General features: G+C 38.3%; 1 protein-coding gene across 1 annotated transcript in view; it reads left to right on the top strand.

Annotated features, from left to right (window-relative positions):
* Positions 1-16,876, top strand: part of KLHL31 (kelch like family member 31) — a 17,132-nt gene extending 256 nt beyond the window's left edge. The window contains exons 1-3 of the mRNA XM_007516500.2: positions 1-16; positions 12,318-13,515; positions 15,280-16,876. The exon at positions 1-16 is cut by the window's left edge and continues 256 nt beyond it. Of these exons, the coding sequence (XP_007516562.1) occupies positions 12,344-13,515; positions 15,280-16,012 (1,905 nt within the window). The 5' untranslated portion in view covers positions 1-16; positions 12,318-12,343 and the 3' untranslated portion in view covers positions 16,013-16,876. The remainder of the gene's footprint in view (positions 17-12,317; positions 13,516-15,279) is intronic.
* The last annotated feature ends 237 nt before the right edge of the window (positions 16,877-17,113 follow it).

The following is a 17,113-nucleotide window of genomic DNA, read 5'->3' on the forward strand; positions in this document are numbered from 1 at the left end:
TACTTCATACAGGAGGGTAAGGAGCTGGAATCACAACCTGAAATTCCTGTTGTCTAGATACTGGGGTGTGCATGGGTGTGTGGGTAGGAGAGGGTGGGGGCGTATGGTTGTTTGTGGTTTTAGGACTATGTCTTGACAGCAGCCTGTCTACAGATGGGTCAGATTTCTCATATCCCTGAATTGAATTTAGGAGCCAGAAAACCTTTTCTTAAAAAATCTAAGAAATTGGATAGATTAGAAGTACGCTGTAGTAAGGAAAATTACATGTGAGGGAGGTTTTTAAAAATACAGAATTGTGATTTCCAGTAATACTTTGAAGTCTCTAAAGTCTACTGTGTGCTTTTCTTCTTCTATTTTATAGAAAAAGGGAGAGAAAAAAACAAAATGTTTGGATCTGGTTCACAAAGCTTAGAATTCTAACCTTATTATTTGGGGAATCATATAAGATACAGCTTATTTGGATGAAAATGGCAGCACAACAATCAGAGAACTTTTTGTATTAGCATACGTTTAAACAACCCACAAAACAGAAGTTCCCCACCACCCAGGGAAACCAAATAGACCAAAACTTGAAGTGTGAAACAGATGAGCATTCTAAAGGTGCCCACATGAAAATACTGACATGTGATTTATTTTTAAAATCATGTTGGAAATGAAATAGTAAAGAGGAAACCCCCCTCCTTTTAAATTAGACTTAACTTAAAAAGGCAAGCAGCAGAGGCCAGGCTGTTTCTATTCCTGGAGTCAGTGCTGATGAGCCCAGACAGATGCAGAGGCTGGAATGTGGCAGGGCCAAGGACTGGCACAGCTGATTCTCTCCTTTGGCAGAAAGACATTCTGGGATCCCATTTTGGCATGAAAGTGACAGTGACACTTTAGCACACATGGCTTTTCCACTGTGCTATGCAGAGTTCCTCCCAAGGAGATGGGAACAGGGCATAGAAGAGAGAATGTAAAGTGACAATTAAATATAAATATAAATTTAAATATAAAGTGACAATTCTTATCTTAATCAGTTCTTTCATCTGAAGTCTGTTCTGGGCCAAAAGGAACTTGATTCAAATGAGATATTTTTGCATACACTTGCCCGTTTATAGAAGAGGGCAGATTTTCCCCACCATCTCTTGGCAGCATCATTCTGATTCCAGTTGAACAGGAATCATTTGGGTATATGGACTTTTTTGAAAATGTCATGGGAGTTTTCGGTTCTCCTTAGACTCTCCACCCCTCACCCACAGACACACTTTCTATAGCATGCTAGAAAATGACATGGAATCACCTGAAATTCAACCCAGAGCACAATTGCCAGATAAAACATAAGATACCAAACTACATTTAAAATTCACATAAACTTCAAACAAGATTTTAAGAAAAGCATGCCTCATGTATTGCATGGAGTATACCTATGATAAAATATGACTTACATTTTATCTGCAATTCAAATCCAACTGAAAGTCTTTTACTTTTGTTTGCTTAAGTCTGGCAACAGAGATCCAGGCAATGTATGACTTTCAGGTGAAGAGTTCCCCATGTCAACTGATTTAGCTGTATCTGGCAATGGGAGCCACATTGAGGGTGGAAGTGACACAGATCCAAACTCTGAAAACTGTGACTTCAAAATACAGAAGATTATTCTGAATTCTGTAAAATTTTGGAATGGAATGGTGCATTTCTTCTTATTTGACAGATAATTAAACTGAGATCCTAAAAGGTTGGAAATTTTACCACAGGTACATCAGGTAGAGGAAAATGAACACTATATAGCCCTATGTTCAGCTCCACAATAACTAACGAAGTGTTAGTCTTGTTATTATTTGTTTTCATTTTTTTTATCTACATGTAAAAATATGTTTTTGAAAAAAGGTCATATTTTCTTTTTCTTGAGGAGTTTTCATAAGTCATTTTTTAAAATTTGTGATTCATAGTGCTTCATAGGATTCTAAGATTATAGATGTAGTTCCATGCCACACCTACCACCAAAGTTCTGTGCAAGAGAACATCCCTTTCTCTTGCAAAATTCCCCTTTATACACATAAGACTAAGGAAAGGAAAGAGTTCTTTAAAAATCCAAACCCAAAATTCTAGTCCTGAGTGCTTGCGTTAGGTTGAAAAATGGAAGCTAACTTTTTAATAGAGGCTGTGTATTTTTTAAAAGAGATCTTATTTACTTATTAATGAGAAAGATAGAAAGAGAGAGAAAGAACCAGCTATCACTCTGGTACATGCATGGGCTGCTGGGGACTGAATTTGGGACCTCATGCTTGGTGCTTTATCCATTGCGCCACCTCCCAGACCACAGAAGGCTGTGTACTTTATAGATAAAAGTCAGTCACAGGCTTCTACCTAAGTTGAATTATGTAAAATTAATAATAATTGTTTTTCAACAAAAGTTGATAACTTCATATTCAGTCTATCACTTAAAAGGGAGTGCTTGAGTCTCTGATCAACAAGTCTTGAAAGACCTCTTTGAACCTATTTGAATTATTCAATTTTTGTAGTTTTATACTTTTAGCTAATGGAATAACTGCTTATTTCCCAAATTAATTTTGCATTCAAAAGTAACAAAGTAGAAAAATGCTACAAAAATCAATTAATGTTCTCCATGACTATATTTTGATTTATAAACCCCAGTCCTGCCTTACTGAATATCTAAGAATGTTTTAACTTCTGGTGGAGGTAGATAGCATAATGGTTATACGAGACTCTCATGCCTGAGGCTCCAAAGTCCCAGGTTCAACAAACCCTCCTTTCCTCTGCCCACCCCCACCATAAACCAGAGTTGAGTAGTGCCCTGGTGTAAATTTAAAAAAAAAAAAAAGAAGAACATTTTAACCTTTTTTTAGGTAGACATTTAAAGGAGGAAGCATGGTGGGAGGGTTCAGGGTTCAATCTGGGGTTGATACTTTGTTTCTCTACCTAGTTATTAAAAAATACTATTTATTTATTTTGGGAAAAGACAGAATTTGAGAGAGAAGATGGAGAGGCAAGAGAGACCTGCAGCACTGCACCACTCATGAAGCTTCCCATCCTGCAAGTGGGGACTGGAGTCTTGAACTCAGGTCCTTGTGAGCTCAACCAGGTGTTCCACCACCCGGCTTTTCTCTACATGTTTTACAGTTCTACAACTTTAGTTACATTTTAAAACTTTCTGACTTTAATTTTTTTTTTTCGTTTACCATGAACTATAAGTTACCTCTTAGAATTTCAGTGATGCTTGAATTTAAGAAAATCACTTAAATTACTTAATTTTGGGTTCAATGCACAGTAAGTTCTTAGTAAAGTATAAGTATATAATTATGTTTTTGGAGTACAAGTGTTGATAAACAATGTATAGTTAATACATAATATAAAGTAGCACATGAGGACTTATATTTTGGACATAATTGTTATGGTATTTCATGGAAATCAGAAAATACAGTAAATAATGAAAACAGTGATGGTCCAAATAACAATTCAGATATATATCAGATTTTGCATAAAGAACATGAAATTATAGAAATGACTCAATAGTCAAGATCTGTGATGAGCACAGGAGTAGCAGATGGTATTGCATGTAACCCTTCTTCCAAGGGTTCTTCTTTTTTAAAAAATATATTTATTTATTTATTATTGGATAGAGACAGAAATTGAGAGGAGTGGGGTTAGATAGAGAGGGAGAGGAGGACAGAGAGACACCTGCAGCCCTACTTCACCACTTGTGAAGCTTTCCCCCTATGGGGGGGACCAGGAACTTGAACCTGGGATCTTGTGTACTGTAATGTGTATGCTTAACCAAGTGTACCACTGCCTGGTCCCTTCTTCCTTGTTTCTAAAGGGCAACTCTTCCAGAGGCACCCAAGAGACTGCTCTGGGTTATAGTATAGTAAATTGAGTAGGGGAGTGCTTCACAAACAGTGAAGCAGGTCTGCAAGTGTCTTTCTCTTTCCCTTTCTATCTCCCCTCCCCTCTCAATTTCTCTCTATCTTATCAAGTATAATAGAAAATTATAAAAAGCGAAAAATGGCCACTAGGAGCGATGGATTTATAGTGCCAGCACTGAGCTCTAGCAAAAACCCTGGTGGAAAATATATACATATATATATACATATGCATATATATAATTTAAATTAATATATATATATTAATATTCCAGTTAATCTGTTAAAAAATGTGTATGTGGGGGTCTGGGTGGTAGTGCACCAGGTTAAGTGCACATAGTGCAAAATGCAAGGATTCTGGTTCTAGCCCCTCAGCTCCCCCACTTGCAGGGGTGGGTGTCACTTCACAAGCAGTGAAGCAGGTCTGCAGGTGTGTATCTTTCTCCCCACTTCTCTGTCTTTCCCTACTCTCTCAATTTCTCTCTGTCCTAGCCAACAACAACAACAGTAACAGCAACAACAATGGAAAAAAGATGGCCACCAGAAGCAGTAGATTCATAGTGCAGGCACTGAGCCCCAGAGAAAACCCTAGATGCAAAACAGAAAAAAAAAGTGTGTATGTGACTTAAAAACACAATTTAAAAAACTTAGGAGGTAAGGCAGTGGATTAGCGCAAGGACTGGTGTAAGAATCCCCGTTCGAGCCCCCAGTACTCCACCTGCAGGGGAGTCACTTCACTGGCGGTGAAGCAGGTCTGCAGGTGTCTTTTTCTCCCCCTCTCTGTCTTCCCCTCCTCTCTCCATTTCTCTCTGTCCTATCCAACAAGAACGACATCAATGGCAACGATAATAATAACCACAACAATGATAAAAACAACCAGGGTGGGGAGTCGGGCTGTAGTGCAGCGGGTTAAGCGCAGGAGGCGCAAAGCACAAGATTCGGCATAAGGATCCCGGTTTGAACCCCGGCCCCCCACCTGCAGGGGAGTCGCTTCACAGGCGGTGAAGCAGGTCTGCAGGTGTCTATCTTCCCCTCCTCTCTCCATTTCTCTCTGTCCTATCCAACAACGACAGCAACAATAATAACTACAACAATAAAACAACAAGGGCAACAAAACGGAATAAATAAATTAAATAAATATAAAAAAATTATAAAAAAAAAAAAACCAGGGTAACAAAAGAGAAAAAATGGCCTCCAGGAGCAGTGGATTCGTGGTGCAGGCACCAAGCCCCATCAATAACCCTGGAGGCAAAAAAAAAAACTTGAATAAACTGCATGTCAAAGAAGAGTAGAATTATCCATTAATTGACTAGCTTAGATAATCTGGCAGGTTAGCTAATGTTTTGCCCTGGATGTCCTGGAGACATGGAACAAAGATAAAGAGAATTCAGATAAAGAGAGTCACAGGGTTTCCATGGGAACACCAGGGGCAGGAGCATAAAGGTCAGGTAATAAAAGAAAGAGAAGGCAGCAATAAAAAGTAAGAGGATAACCATGAGTGAACTTCCACTGATTTCACTAGGACCTCATGTTTTCCTCTCCCTTCCAAGAGAGGTATTAATTATTCTTGATTGCATACTAATTTTCCTAGGTCAAACATCAGCATCTAATGTCCTTTATAAACTAGTGTAATATTATCCACTCAACTGTTTTCCTCATGACATCAGCTATCTTAGTTTGCACGTTGAGTCATGCTTCTGCTACCAGTGAAATATTTCCCATTATTGCTGATGGTCTTCTTATTCCTATACCTAATCTCCGCAAAATTCCCTTGGTACCAGGTCCCAGCAAGATTCCTATCAGCTGTAAGCCTTCCCAACCCAACACTATCCCACCATAACTGTCTCCTTAATTTGAATCCATATATCCTGACAAACAGATTTCATTGCCCCTTTGTTATCTGTTATTTTGTTTGCATGGCCTATAATAAATGCTTCAAATGTTTAAAATACCCAGTTGTGCTTATCATTCATATCAAAACAATAATCTGTTTTACAGCTCATGTAATTGCACAAATTCAACCCCCTACCGCTCCCCTGGCTTTAAAAAATCCCTTAGAGATATTTACAAGTTCCAGAAATCTCCCTCAGTTGATATTAACCAAGTTGCATTCCAGATCACTATGTATGAGTGCTGACTATATTTCTGCTAGCTGTTTCTCCAAAATGTCAGCTTGCTCAGATTTACAACAGCCCAAAACTGACATACACAGCTAACATGGGCCATTACTATTAATAAAACAATTCAAAACTTTTGCACACTCACTTTTTGCCAAAGGCTCTACAGACATTTCCTTCGATTTCAGTTGACAGTCTTCTAGGGAGCATTATTATGTTCTTCACTTTAGAGATATGGCAATGGCAATGCTAACAATTATAGGAAGTGGGGAGTCAGGCGGTAGCGCCGCGGGTTTAGAACACATGGCACAGAGTGCAAGGACTAGCGTTAAGGATCCTCGTTCAAGCCCCCAGCTCCCCACCTGCAGGGGAGTCACTGTGACGCAGGTCTGCAGATGTCTCTCTGTCTCTCCCCCTCTCTGTCTTCCCCTCCTCTCTCCATTTCTCTCTGTCCTATCCAACAATGACGACATCAAATAATAACAATAATAACTACAATAATAAAAAACAACAAGAGGAACAAAAGGGAAAATAAATATTAAAAAACAATTATAGGAAGTGTTACTTCAGATAAAAAAATGGTGTTAGTATTTGTGTTATATTTGCACTCTGACTCACTTTGATATATTTTCAAATTTTCCTTATGACTTCTCTAGGTCATGGAGTTTTTAGAGATATATACTGTGTAACTTCCAAACTTTGGTGATTTTACTAGCTTCTTATTAGTCGCTTTTAATTTGACTGCATTATGATCAGAGACTATATTTGATACTGTTTCAGTGCCTTTAAATTTACTCAGACATGCCTTGTGACCCAGCATAGTCTGTCTTGATGAATGTACCACATACATTTAAGAAGAATTCATATTGTGAGATTATTGGGTATAATGCTCTATAAATATAAATTAAGTTAGGGTGGTTAATAATATCATTCAGACAACCCTTTGACTGATTTTTCTGTCAATTTTTTCTATCACCTTTTCTATCTATCACCCTGCTGAGTGATTAACATTTTCAAATATAATTAAATCATTGCCTAGTTCTTCCTTTCTGTTACTAGTTACTTTATACATTTTAAAGCTCTGTTATTCTCACATACATAATAATGAATAACATTCTTATCATTATGAATTCCCTTTTCATCACTGGTATTTCTTTTTGTTGAAGTACATTCTACTCTAACTTATTATGTCTACTGTTTTCATGTCAAATCTTTTTCTTCCCATTTATTTTTATCTTATACTTCCTGTATGTTCTTGATAACATTTATTTGAGTCTTGTGTCCTTTCCATTCTGACAATTTTTACTTTCACCACTCACATATAATACAACTTCTAATACACTTGAATTTAGATTTACCATTGACTTATTCCTTTTCTGTTTGTTTTCTTTTTTTCTCTATTCCGATTTTCTTACCCTTTCAAATTTCTTTTACATTTATCTGTCGGTTTTTCAGCTGCCCTTCACATTCTTTTAATGTTTGTCTTTGTGCTTTGCTGTCTGATATGATATTACAGCTATCAGTCACATGTAAGTATTAAACTTGCAGAACAGTGCTAGTTCAAAATGAAATGTATTGTGTTACATGCTGGATTTTGAAGCTTTGTGTCACATCAATAATTTTATAATTTTTTAATAATTTTTACATATTAAAATGATAACATTTGTACATATTAGGTTAAATAAAATGTTCTTAAGATCAATTAAATCTATTTTTTATCTATTTTAAGTAGCTACTAGAATTTTTTAAATTGCTTATGTGACTTACATTATATTTTTATAGGATAGAGATTACAATATACAGGGTAATTTTCACAAACTGTTTACTACATAAGGTAATATTGTGCCACTTCATACAGAATATAGAAAACTTATAGGAACTACATAAATTTATTTATCACCACCATCTCATCCCTTATACAGCCATGTCATATAATACAAATCAGTGTTACATTTTTCTTGGAAGAATCAAATACATAATAAAGATTTACAAGAAAGAAAAGTTTTTTACATACATCCAGATATTTACCACCTGTGTGACTTTCCACTCCTTCCTGAAGATTTAAATTTCCATTAGCTTTATATTTTCGGATCTTTCTTTTCCAGAATTCTCACATCATTTTCCAGAATATGAGGCTGCTATAAACTCTGTCTTTTTGATCTCCAGGGCAGAAGCTTCTCTGTGTGGTACCAACTGCAGTCAGCAGAAAGGACTTATACTATGCTATTCCTTTTTTTTCACTCCATTGACATCTCTCTACAAAACCATCTTTTTTTTTTTTTTTCCCTCCAGGGTTATCGAAGGGGCTTGGTGGCTATTTTTTCCCTTTTGTTGCCCTTGTTTATCATTGTTGTTACCATTATTGTTATTGCTGTTGTTGTTGAATAGGACAAAGAGAAAATCGAGAGAGGAAGGGAAGACAGAGAGGGGGACAGAAAGATAAACACCTACAGACCTGCTTCACTGCCTGTGAAGTGACCCCCCTGCAGGTGGGTAGCCAGGGGGCTCCAACCGGGATTCTTACACACTGGTCCTTGTGCTTCGCGCCATGTGCGCTTAACCCACTTTGCTACCGCCCGGCCCCCCCTACCCACCCATCTTCTTTATACCTAGTGTCCCTGGTGGTTTCTTCTGTTTCTCTCCCCTCTTACCCCAAACTCCTCTATACCCCCTTAAAGTTTCTATCTTTGAGCCATTATGCATAATAGGAACTTTACTTGTAGAGTTGTCACTTAAATCTAAGTAGTCCTTCTTCCCAGACTGAATACTTCATAACTACACTACATAATGTTCCTAAAGATGAAGACAGAGATACAGTAGGTAATTTATCAAAGTTTATTAAGGAAATCTGAGAATACCTTGCTTCAGTGTGACTAGAGAACAGAGTACAATAAAGGAAAATTCAAATCTAAACATTGGGTTTCAATGCTCGTCGACTTAACTAGTCGCCCCTTTGTTTGAAATTTCTTGTTGGACACTTACTTCCCTAGTTCTGCCTTATCACTGAATTATTGTGGCAAGTGCTCTCTTTTACCTGGAAACCTTTATTTTTCACCAGAGGAAACAAATTCTTAAAATCAAAATAAACTCTGAAGAATTAATTATACCTTGTCAGTAGGATCAGTATGTTTCAATATAGTATACTAGTTGTTTTTATACCCTAAATGGTAGAAACTATTGTTTTATTTTTATTACTCTGCTATGCCTATCTAGCTACTTTTCAAGTTGTTATCCTGTCTTCTTTCAACCATGTATTGTGTATTGAATACTTCATCATTCTCAGGATAGTGCTGCCTATACAACAGTAACTATCTGACTTTGTTGAGCATAATTTTTTAAATCTCCTTTCTTCAGATTCAGTGAAGCAGGGACTAGGTGATGATACACCTGGTTGAGTGCACATATTACCATGTACAGGGACCCAGGTTCAAGCCCCTGATCCCCTACCTGTAGGTATGGGGGAGAAGAAGCTCCATGAGTGGTGAAGTGATGTTGAAGATAACTTTCTTTCTTACTCCTCTCCCTCACCCTTCCCTCCCAATTTCTTTCTGTCATATCAAATAAAACATAGAAAGGGGAAAAAAGGCTGCCATGAGCCTCAGAGTCCTTGTGTAGAGACAGCCCCCAACAATAAGCTAGTGGCAACAGAACAGAAAGAAGGAAAGAAAGAAGGAAGTTGAGGGAGGGAAACAAAGTTGACTGAGAACTCCTTACACATAAATCATTTGATGATTATAATAATAATAGTGGGAAGAAAATTTATTTGCACTTGGCTTTGCTTGCAAAAAAAGAGGAAGAGCAAATGTGGTACAGTCTTGTAAGTAAATATAAATGTGAATGTGATAATTGGAGCTTGATGAGGAAAACAAAAGCACTAACAAAGCTATGGACCTTCCCTCTGTCCTATGCATTCGGTTGTTTTCTTCCACATGGAAAGAAACAGAAACATATATAGTAGGAGTATTGTGGAATTTAATCAGCATATGTTCCATTAATTAAAGATCTTGGAAGGGAAATCAAAGTTGAATCTAAGGACCCAGGATGAACCTAACAATGATATTTAAACATGTAATCCCCTAAAAATAAATAAAAGTCACAAACCCTTAAACAGCTGTCTACAATAGGAAAGTAGCTGAGTAAGTTTTATTTATTCTTAGTATGAAATACTGTGTAACTACTAGGGAGAATAAGGTAAATCAAAGATGTCTATTAACTAGTTCTAGGTACAAAATCAAACTGCTGAATAATATTGTATAGACTTGATTTGATCTGAGTTCTCCTACAGTGCTATGCTAGAGCTGTTTTATACTGACTTACATTTTAAGGAATTTATCAAGCTGACTGTTAAATAGTAAATAACTTAAAAGCAGTCATGTTGCATGTATTTGCACCAATCAAGAAATACAGGCCTTTTTGTTTCCTCCTGGAGAGCTGATTAACTCACAGTTAATACATGTTTAAAAACTGGTTCAAATATTTATAACACTGATAATGGTAAGAGTGGCTATTATCCTTCATATATGAACGTCATATAAAAATAACTCTATGGGGTTATATTTCTATAAGGCCTGTTCTTAGACTTATGAATTTTAGTGTCAAAGCATAAAATGACTTTAATTTTTGTAGACTGCTGAATTATCATTCAAAAGACAGTACTGGGGCCAAGTGGTGGTGTGCCTTGTAGAATGCACATTACAGTATAAAAGGACTCAGGTTCAAGTCCCCAACCCCCACCTGCAGGGGGAAAGCTTAATAAACAGTGAAGCAGTAGTACAGATTATCTTTCTTTCACTTTCCCACTGTCTCCCACTTCCATGTTGACAGCTTTTTGTCTCTAGACAATAAAGGCATAAATAAAATATAAAATTAACAAAATAAAAATGACATTAATTCCTATACAGTTACATACAATATTATGCCAATATTTAACACTAAAATATTTTAATCGTCTACCTGGTAACTAAAAGTTGACCTCTCCCACACCCCTCCAAAAAAAAAAAAAAAACAATTAAAGGGATATCTGTATTTTACTTGAAAATTCCCTGGTCTTTATTTTTCTTTTTAAAAATAATTATTATTTGTATTTTATCTTCTGTGAACTATGTTGTTATCTAGCCACAGCCTTTGCTCATTTTAAAATTAGATAGCATTTTTTTTTTCCTCCAGGGTTATTGCTGGGCTTGGTGCCTGCACCATGAATCCACCGCTCCTGGAGACCATTTTTCCCCCTTTTTGTTGCCCTTGTTGTTGTAGCCTCGTTGTGGTCATTATTATTGCCATTGTTGATGTTGTTCGTTGTTGGATAGGACAGAGAGAAATGGAGAGAGGAGGGGAAGACAGAGAGGGGGAGAGAAAGTCGCCTGTGAAGCGACTCCCCTGCAGGTGGGGAGTCGGGGGCTCGAACCGGGATCCTTACACCAGGCCCTGCGCTTTGCGCCACATGCGCTTAACCCACTGCGCCACCGCCCGACCCCCAGCATATTTTTTTAATTTAATTCTGTTTCCTTATTTTCTGTAGTCTTTGGTGTAATCACCCTGTGATTATCAAACTTCCTCTTGTTTTCTGTGACATAAATATCTGAAGGTTTTTATATGCACTGTAGTAGTGGTTACTCATTGCTTTCTTTTGTCATTCTTTTTTTTTAAATTATTGATCTAATAATGATCAACAAGACCATAGGATAAGAGGATACAATTCCACACAGTTTCCACCACCAGAGTTCCATATCCTATCCCCTCCACTGGAAGCTTTCCTAGTCTTTATCCCTCTGAAATGATGGACCCAGGATTACTATGGGGTACAGAAGGTGGAAGGTCTGGCTTCTGTAATTGTTTCTCCGATGGACATGGATGGCATTAGCAGATCAATCCAAACTCCCAACCTGTTTCTATCCTTCCCTAGTGGGGCAGGACTCTGGAGAGGTGGTGTTCCAGAACACACTGGTGAGGTCATCTGCCCAGGGAAGTCAGGGTGGCATCATGGTAGCATCTACAACTTGGTGGCTGAAAAAGCATTTAGATATAAAGCAGAACAAACTATTTAGTAATCAGGAACCTAAAGGTAAGAATAGAACAGATGAGATTTGGGGTCTCTATTTTGGAAAGAGCCAAGAAGTCTTTTTTAGGTATATTTCAAGGGGCCCATGACTTTACTAATTCAGACAAAAATTAGTAAAGTCTGAGTGTGCATCCAGATTAATGCAAGTCTTTATATCTTTTCTTGAAAGTTAATCCATATTATGTCATTATAAAATTATTTCCTTCTATAAAAAAGAAATGTTTATTACTGTAGTATTCCAAAACCCAAAACATAATTAAACTATATTCTTGTTTTTGCTTTTAGCAAACTCTTGCTAAACTCTTGCCAATATGGCCCCCAAAAAGAAGACCGTTAAAAAGAACAAAGGAGATATCAATGAGATGACTATAATTGTTGAAGATAGCCCCCTAAACAAGCTAAATGCCTTGAATGGACTCTTAGAAGGAGGTAATGGCCTAAGCTGCATTTCTTCAGAATTAACAGATGCCTCTTATGGTCCCAATCTCTTGGAAGGTTTAAGTAAAATGCGCCAGGAAAGTTTTCTTTGTGACTTAGTTATTGGCACCAAAACCAAATCCTTTGATGTTCACAAGTCAGTGATGGCTTCATGCAGTGAGTACTTTCACAACATCTTAAAAAAAGACCCATCTACACAAAGGGTAGATCTCAATGATATCTCACCGCTGGGCTTGGCCACTGTCATTGCATATGCCTATACTGGAAAACTGACTCTCTCCTTGTATACAATTGGAAGCATTATTTCTGCTGCTGTTTATCTTCAGATCCATACTCTTGTAAAGATGTGCAGTGATTTTCTGATTCATGAGATGAGTGTTGAGAACTGCATGTACATTGCTAACATTGCTGAAACATACTCCCTGAAAAATGCAAAAGCAGCAGCCCAAAAATTCATCCGGGATAACTTCCTTGAATTCGCAGAATCCGATCATTTTATGAAACTTACATTTGATCAAATTAATGAACTTCTTATGGACGATGACTTACAGTTGCCTTCTGAAATAGTAGCATTCCAGGTTGCAATGAAATGGTTAGAATTTGACCAAAAGAGAGTTAAACATGCTGCAGATCTTTTGAGCAACATTCGCTTTGGCACCATCTCTGCACAAGACCTGGTCAATTATGTTCAGTCTGTACCAAGAATGATGCAAGATGCTGATTGTCATAAACTTCTTGTAGATGCTATGAACTACCATTTACTTCCATATCATCAAAACACATTGCAATCTAGGCGCACAAGAATCCGTGGAGGCTGCAAAGTCCTTGTCACTATTGGGGGACGTCCAGGCCTTACAGAGAAGTCCCTTAGTAGAGAAATCTTGTATAGAGATCCTGAAAATGGATGGAGCAAGCTTACAGAAATGCCAGCCAAGAGTTTTAATCAGTGTGTGGCTGTAATGGATGGATTTCTTTATGTGGCTGGTGGTGAAGATCAGAATGATGCAAGAAATCAAGCCAAGCACGCAGTCAGCAACTTCTGCAGGTAATTGATCCTTTAATAGTAATTGAAATGGTTCAGTATTGTGGAGGGATTGCCTTGATATAGAAGTAAATTAATCATACTATTTTCATAGTTCATTGAGTAGATCAATAGGTATTAATGCCAATTTACATGACGTATATGCACATATATTCTAAATTTCAAAAATGAGCAAGGAAAATAATATTCTGATTTTACATGTGAGGAATCTGATGTCTAGAGAAGTTAGACTACTACTGAGTAGCAATTCACATTTTATTTCCTCCCCCCCCCTTCCATTTTCTTATTTCTAATTAAGTACATTTCACAACTGACTTCCTAAGAGAACCTGGGTACAAAGTTAGTTTTTAACATTAAGTGGCAAGAATTATTAAAATAATACAATATTTAAACTGAATGCTACTAATAATCGTTAAATTATAAACTGACAAACAGAATGAAGTCATTGAAATGTGGCAGCTAATTAATTTAAAATATGTATTTGAAAATAGCATAGAAATGTTGATATCTTTGATGTATGATGAAGAGTAAAAGCATAGTAAATCCTTCAGAAAAATGAAATTCAAATGCCAGAATATTTTTATAGTCATGATAAATAACTAAATAACTAAATATCTGTGTATGTATGGTATCTTTAAAAAGTTTGTACTATGGTTGTGCTACAAAATCAAGCATAATTACTAAACAAAGTCTGAATATCTATGTAATACATTATAGAAAATGGTCTTTATTGTTTCATTATATGTACAGGTATCATTTAAAATAACCCAATTTATTGATTTTCAGTCTTTAACTTGTGACTGTAGTTAATATTTGATTTGGAGGTTAAATGAGACAAGATGAATGAAGATCAAATTGAAAGAGGAAGTCCTGTTTTTACAACCATATAAACAGAAAACCACCAATTTACTATGCTATTTTCACCTGCTGGTAACTCTTGTACTCAATTTGCTATTTTTGTGGTATTGATTGCCATGCTTAAGACATAACAATTTTTAACACTGAACAACTGTAGGGGGGAATCCCTAATTGGAAAAAAAAAATCTTATGCACCTGAGTGCCACTGATCTCATTTCAAACAGATAAATACTTGTGTGAGTAAACCAACTGTTTCAAGGGCCAGGAAAGGACATTAGCTCACAAGAAAAGACTTGTGAGAAAGGAAAAAAGGCAATTAGCCAATTCCTTTTTTTTTTTATTTTTTATTTAAGAAAGGATTAATGAACAAAAACATAAGGTAGGAGGGGTACAACTCCACACGATTCCCACCACCCAATCTCCATAACCCACCCCCTCCCATGATAGCTTTCCCAATTAGCCAATTCCTAATGTAATTAAGCAGCGAAAATCTGCTAGAGATATAGTTGCTGTCTGAAGATAGGTGGAGTTGGTTTTAATATATCCGGGTTTCCTGATAACCACAAACAGTTCCTCCAACCCCATACACAATTCATATAATCACAAATGGGAAATGGATATTTGGATATGGAACAAAGGGCCAGTCTATAATGAGGTCTTTTCCATGGGGGTCCAAGAAAGGAAATGGTTTGATAAAATATTTGGAGGAGAGGAGAGGCACGTGTGCGCGCGGACACACGCACACACCTGCCTGACCTTTTTCACAGGCCATATATTTACACTGGGTGAGGGGGGGAAATTTACATCCAGAGTGCACCAAGTTCCCATCCCACCCCACCCTCGCTGCCGCAAAAATACATAAATAAAATATAAAAAATAAGGCAATCACACGTTCTTTGCCATTTTCAGATATGATCCCCGCTTCAACACGTGGATACACCTTGCCAGCCTGAACCAGAAGCGCACGCACTTCAGCCTGAGCGTCTTCAATGGGCTGCTCTACGCAGTGGGCGGCCGCAACACCGAGGGCAGCCTGGCCTCTCTGGAGTGCTACGTGCCCTCCACCAACCTGTGGCAGCCCAAGACGCCCCTCGAGGTGGCGCGCTGCTGCCACGCTAGTGCTGTCGCCGATGGCCGAGTGCTGGTGACCGGCGGGTACATCGGCAACGCGTACTCGCGCTCCGTGTGCGCCTACGACCCAGCCAGCGACTCCTGGCAGGAGCTGCCGGGCCTCGGCACGCCGCGAGGCTGGCACTGCGCCGTCACGCTGGCAGACAGGGTCTATGTGATGGGGGGCAGTCAGCTGGGGCCGCGCGGGGAGCGCGTGGACGTGCTGACCGTGGAGTGTTACAGCCCCGCCAGCCGCCAGTGGAGCTACGCGGCGCCGCTGCCAGTGGGCGTGAGCACCGCGGGCGCCTCGGCGCTGCACGGCCGCGCCTACCTCGTTGGGGGCTGGAATGAGGGTGAGAAGAAGTACAAGAAGTGCATCCAGTGCTTTAGCCCTGAGCTCAACGAGTGGACGGAAGACGACGAGCTGCCCGAGGCTACCGTGGGCGTGTCTTGCTGTACCCTCTCCATGCCCAACCACGTGACCCGAGAATCCCGGGCCAGCTCCGTGTCTTCCGTGCCAGTTAGTATCTGAACCCAGGTAGATGTGGGGATACAGGAAGAACTACTATGTATTCGTGGTAACCTTTGAGTTAGCAGAGAGAGAGAGAGAGAGAGAGAGAGAGAGAGAGAGAGAGAGAGAAAGAAAGGCAAGTTTATGTAACAGTTACTACAGTGGTTATATTTTCAAATTTATGATGGTTTTTAATGCCTGCTATGACATCATCTACCTCTTAGATATTTAAAAGCGTAATAATAATACAGGTTTATAACCAACAAAGGAAATAAAAAAAAAGAGAAGGTTTATCTCCGTAGCCACAAGGTGGCGGACAGAATTCATGGTAGGTATTCTTCCATTATGGCACGTTTCCTAACTGCACCCGTGGCTGAGATTTTTCTAGTGTATTTTAGTGCATATAAAGGTTATGTGTATAAGAGATTCCACGTACAAAAGTTTAAGTTCTTTTTTCCATAGGATGTTTAAAAAATTTCATTTGCAGTTTCCACTTAAAAATGGAAATCTGTCTATATCCATAAAGACTTGAAGTTTAATTCTATATTCTAATACAGGTTGGTTTTTTTTTTTTTTGCTTTACACAAGATGAGAAGTTTGGTAATATGTGTGCTTAACTGGGTGCGCCGTAGCTTGGTTGTCTAAGACGAAAAATTTGTATTCCTGTACTGACCTAGTAAGGAATCCCAGGACAACGCCATAAAAAACAAAGTCAGACAGGAAAGTAACAGGAATTACATACAAGAACTGTCAAGTTGATATATTCTTTCATGCCTCCAGCCCAAATGTACCTTTTCTTAGAGGAGTTGCTATTGATATTTGTGATTTAACTTATACTAGAAATTCAAGTCATTTTCTTGATTTCCTGGTATTTGTAATTAAACCCATGTTGTTGTTGTTTTTTTTTCCCTCCAGGGTTATTGCTGGGCTCGGTGCCTGCACCATGAATCCACCGCTCCTGGAGGCCATTTTCCCCCTTTTTGTTGCCCTAGTTGTTGCAGCCTCGTTGCGGTCATTATTGCCATTGTTGACGTTGCTTTGTTGCTGGATAGGACAGAGAGAAATGGAGAGAGGAGGGGAAGACAGAGATAGGGGGAGAGAAAGATAGACACCTGCAGACCC

The sequence above is a fragment of the Erinaceus europaeus genome, chromosome 4 (genome assembly GCF_950295315.1).
Source record: "Erinaceus europaeus chromosome 4, mEriEur2.1, whole genome shotgun sequence".
In the NCBI taxonomy this organism is placed as follows: Eukaryota; Metazoa; Chordata; class Mammalia; order Eulipotyphla; family Erinaceidae; genus Erinaceus; species Erinaceus europaeus.